General features: G+C 41.5%; 1 protein-coding gene across 1 annotated transcript; it reads right to left on the reverse strand.

Annotated features, from left to right (window-relative positions):
* On the reverse strand, nt 1–1,518 carry LOC143386172 (protein-S-isoprenylcysteine O-methyltransferase-like). The gene is made up of 2 exons (XM_076841443.2): nt 1,236–1,518; nt 1–1,137 (listed from the first exon to the last, which is right to left on the reverse strand). The coding sequence occupies exons 1-2, from the start codon at nt 1,516–1,518 to the stop codon at nt 566–568; spliced, it is 855 nt and encodes a 284-aa protein (XP_076697558.1). The 3' UTR covers nt 1–565.
* Between the last annotated feature and the right edge of the window lie 3,400 nt (nt 1,519–4,918).

Below are 4,918 nucleotides of genomic sequence, written 5' to 3' on the forward strand. Positions count from 1 at the left end.
AATACGATTAAATGTATGAAGAGCCAAAGTGTCATATAAGGAAGTATCATTAGAATTATATAGATGTTCATGCATAAGGACAGAATAAAGAGGTTAAAGCTGTGCTGTTGTTTGTGTTAAATTAAAGGTTTTCAACACATTTTTTAATGCTGATAAGCAGCGACACCCACCACTGTTTCTGCGGCAGAAGCTCTGCAGCAGCAGCAGCCGCCTCTCCTGGGGAGACCTGGGACAATGCAAATACACTCTGGCCTCAGGGCACTGGACTGTGGCCTGGATTCTCACCAGGGCACTTGAGAAGGGGCACGGATGAATATTGCTGTAGTTTGTTTCTTGTTCATTGTTAATCTATGTCCTGCCTTGATTCAGCAAAAGAACGGATTGCTCCAGGGGGTCCTTTGGTCCTAAGGCCTTCTGACCATTTGGTCTTGGGGTGACATCCAGAAGAGTAATTAATGACATACAAAATGATTAAGAAAATTCATTCCTCAGGGGCCAACTGAAAGCAGTTTTGTCCTGGGCTACATGGGGCCAGTGGCCCGTGGTCCCTCGAGGCCCCCGCCCATCATAGCTCCACCTTGACTCCCTTTATGAAAGGCAGACCTGTGGGCACCCTCTTTTTATACTCCAGGTACTCCTCTCCAAAGAAGTGAATCAGTGATATTTCTTCTTCCTCTGTCCGGTCACGGAAGAATCGCCACACTGTCAGGGCATAAACGACACCGCAGATGGGGTTACACAGCATCACCTGAGTCCCAATACTCCAGTAAAACCACCCCACGTAGGAAGGGTGCCGGAACCATGCGTACACCCCGCTTGTCACCAGAGTGTGGGTGTCTGACTTTTCATTCTGCACCACATGGTTGAAGTTGGAGCCAGCTGTGAACATGGCAGCCTTCCTCAGGCACTCTCCAAATACCACCATCAGCAGCCCCATGGTGCTGAGCCAGGTGATCTGCTTCAGTTCTGGCCAAAAGATATTTTCAAGTGTGAATTCTATCCAAGAAGAAAGAGCAGCCACTGTGTACTCCAGACTCTGATTCAGGAGAAAGGAATCCAATGACAGGCTTTTGGGATTATTGACAGCTGTCACTAAGTATTCAGAATAGTGGAATAATGACAGCGAGCACACATACCCCTCATCCAGGAAGGGCCTGTTGCCTTACTCAATGTTGTCCCAGTAGTAGCAAGTGTGGGTGAAGGCAGCTCTGGGGAGGGTGCCGGGTACCTGTTTCAGCCAAAGTGATTCCAGGAAGACTGGCTAAAACTTAGCAGCACACCGCAGCCAAACACAAAGCCAAGGAAACAAGCACGGATGGCTATCTGGTAGCGCGGCGGCCGGTAGAGCAGCAGCAGCAGCGCGTTGAGCCTGGCCACGTAGAGCGCCAGCCCGGTGCCGCCCTGCAGGCCGGCGCGCGTGAGCAGCGGCAGCGCGAGCACAGAGGCGCCCAGCAGGAAGGTGGCGAGGCTGAGGCGCGCCTCGGAGCCCGGCGGAGCCCGCGCCGCGCAGCCCGCCATGGCGCAGGGCAGCGGACGAGCCGGCGGCGGTCGAGCGGGCGGCGGCGCCGACAGTAGCCGGGGAAACCCGCCGGCGGCGCCTGCTCAATAATGTATTTTTAAGGGTAGTGTTCACTGAATCTAATCCCAGACACAGTCTTTGATAAGGCCACACTTTAGATGAATTTACAGTGGAATGTTATAAAAAAATTAATGGCAAATCCACAGCCTTAAATTTGAGAAACTAATCATCAGTTATAGAAACCTTGCAAGGAAATATATGTAGCATCTATACTATACTGTGTATGTCATGCAAAATTAGAAACTACTAAAAATAATTGACTATCAAATAAGTACTTTCAGTTTCTTCATAGCTATATTAATTAAATAATGTAAAAATTAGTATCATCTTAAAAGTTTTTAAATCTAGTATTTAGCAATGTCTATATTTTGATGTACCTAAACATAAGAAAAGATTTATTTGGAAAGGGTATTGCTTCATTTTGAGCCAGTTTAATGGAGGAAGGTAGAAATAAAAAAAATACAAAAGGAAGGAAGAAGAAAATAAATTTGAAGGTTTTTTTTTTCTTTTTTAGTTTAAATCTAAAAATGTTTCCTAAAGAGTTTATATTCTAGGCACTACAGCAACATGTAGCAGCGGCAAATTAGATTATGGGACCTATAACCTCATCAGTGGATATGAATGGATTACTTGATGGTAACTTGAGGCAGGTGGGCCATGACTAGAGGAAGTAGGTACTGAGAGTCACTTGGATGACATCTGTTCTTGGCACCTTCCTTTCTTTCTCTCTACTTAAAGGCTACCAAGATGTGAGCAGCTTTCCTCCATCATGCCCTTCAGCCAGGAAGTTTCTCCCTTGGAGCTAGCTGACCATGGATTGAGACCTCTGTACCCATGAACCCCCCAAAACCTTTTTCCTCTATTTTTGTCAGTTATTTTGGCCATAACACGGAAATTGGTACTAAGAGTTGTGGTTACGGATGTGACAACTCTGGACTACATGGTTCAGAAGCATTTTAAACTGGCTTGTGTGTGTTTGGGGGGGTGTGTGGAATTATTTGGAGATTCAAGATGGAGAAGCTACAGCATTACTGCAATCATAATTAATGAATAATTCTGGTGGGAGATCAGAAGATCAGAAGACCAAAAGGAATGTGCACGGTAATGACAGAACTCGTGAAGTTCAGGATGGAGGGAGGACTCAGTTAGGAACTGGACTACAGGCTACACATATGACATTCTGCAAAGAACTTGTCTTTATATCATTCATGTCCTGAAACTTTCCAAGAGGCTGAATTTAAAGGCAATGGACTAATTAATCTGGTGGAGAAAAATCTTAAGACATCTCAGCATTCAGGCAGTAATATAGGTTTTGATGGCAGCTTTTATCCAGCTTTACTGTGAGAAAAGAGAGTAGAAAGCAGAGAGAGAATATTCAGAAAACTTGCTGTTTGACAAGAAATCACAAGCAAAATTGGGACCAAGGAAGGTGAAAAGATTATAGTCATTAAAGAGATTCTAAGTACTTTCACAGAGACAATTATAGGAAGAATGCTTTGAGGGCATCTCAGGAATGAGCCATAGCACACACATACTGAGAAAACTCAAGGGTATAAAGTTAAAAAACTTCAAGAACATGGGAGTGTCCTAATTGCACAGGGGTCCCTATGAAGGTCTATTCCAGGACTCATTTCAGCAACTCAAAAATTCAGAAGCTGTTGCACACAAGGTCCAAGTGTGTCTGGCTACTGCTTTAGCTGATGGCAAACCTTGGTATCATCCACATGGTGCTTGTTCTGTAGAAATACAGGATACTGGAGTTACAGGGTCACAGAGGCTTTAAAGGAGATACCAAATGAAGGCCTGGAAGGTTAGGCATAGGGTAGCAGGATTGGAATTTCTGCAGGAAATTACTAAGAGGGCCACGTGTGAAGGTGTGTGTAAAGTAAAAGTCCCAATGGAGACCACTGGTTTTAACAGATGTCAGTAACATGGAATCTCTGTCAAGGATAGCTGTACTTAAACAAATTCCAGCAAAAAGAGAAGTCATATGAGTTACAACAATAAGGCCATAGGGATAGAGGTATGCAAGATTTTTGGAGATCCTATCTTGATCCCATGTGTCCCAGATGATGAACATGGAACTATAAGGATTTAATGTTTGCATTTCTGGGTTTCACTCTTATTTTGGTCCTATTCCTTTTTTTGCAACACTCCTATTTCTCTCTTTTGGAATGTGAAAATATTGTATATTGGATGCATGTAACTAGCTTTTGATCTTTGCAAGAACTCTTAACTGAGAATTTTCCTTGAGTCTCAGGACAGACTTGGAAATGGACATTTGAGAAATGCCAGAACTGTCAAGACTATGAGATTCTTGGAGACAGACCAAATATATTTTGCACTGTGAGATGAACATGAACTTTCTGGGGAATGGGTAGAATGTTATGGTGTGAGTCTAGAAATATCTCCCAAATGTTCATATATTAGAAAATATAGCAATGTTGATTGGGGAAAATATCAGATTTTGAAAGTTTTAATATCATCAATGAATTAATTCACTTCATCAATAAATAATTTTAATGGATATATGGGTGGTGATGTTAAACAGGTGAGACATGGCTGAACCCATTACTAGGAATGTGATATTAGCTTATATCTATCCTTGGCACTTCCTATCTTTCTCTCTGCTTCCAGGTTACCATGAGGTAAGAAGCTTTTCTCCACCATCCCATTTGGTCATTATATTTCTCCCTTGCAGCAGCTGACCACGAATTAAGAACTCTAAAACTATAAGTAAAAAATAAACTTATAGTTCTCTATGTTGTCATTATCAGGTAGTTTGGTCACTGTAATGAACAGCTGATGAACAGAATTGTTCTATTTTTTAGCAATTGTGCCCTGGAAGGAAGGGATTCCCTAACAAATTAACAAAAGGACATGTGTCCTGATAATCTCAAGAATACGTATATTTTAAACATTGGGTGATATTCCCAGATTGGCTTTCAATGAAGGTAAACATTGGTACTATTTCACTAAAATAATAAGAAAACCTAAAGTTTTTATCCTCTAGAATTCTTTCTACTTCTAGGCTTTCTAATCTTTATAAGCTAATGACAGTTGAGATTTATAAATTAGTTTTAATTTCACTTTATACATTATCACAGTGGTTTCTCATCAATCATCTATCTATCTTTCTAATGAATACCAGGCATTCAACATTTATATGTACTTATTTATTACTTTTTGTACATTTTTTTACTGGAAAATATACAAATATACATGAGTTTCTATAAGCAAATATTTCAAAACTTTTGTGGCTAAATTTTTTTTCTTACATTTCAGGTAACTAGAGTCTGAAACTAAGATTTTGCACGGTTGGTTACTTTCCTTGGTAAT

Source organism: Callospermophilus lateralis, unplaced genomic scaffold (genome assembly GCF_048772815.1).
Source record: "Callospermophilus lateralis isolate mCalLat2 unplaced genomic scaffold, mCalLat2.hap1 Scaffold_98, whole genome shotgun sequence".
NCBI classification, from domain to species: Eukaryota; Metazoa; Chordata; class Mammalia; order Rodentia; family Sciuridae; genus Callospermophilus; species Callospermophilus lateralis.

Coding starts and splice junctions, on each gene's coding strand:
- LOC143386172 (XM_076841443.2), bottom strand. CDS start 1,518: ATGGCGGGCTGCGCGGCGCGGGCTCCGCCGGGCTCCGAGGCGCGCCTC. Junction 1,138..1,235: donor TTCCTGGAATCACTTTGGCT/GAAACAGGTACC, acceptor TCCTGGATGAGG/GGTATGTGTGCTCGCTGTCA.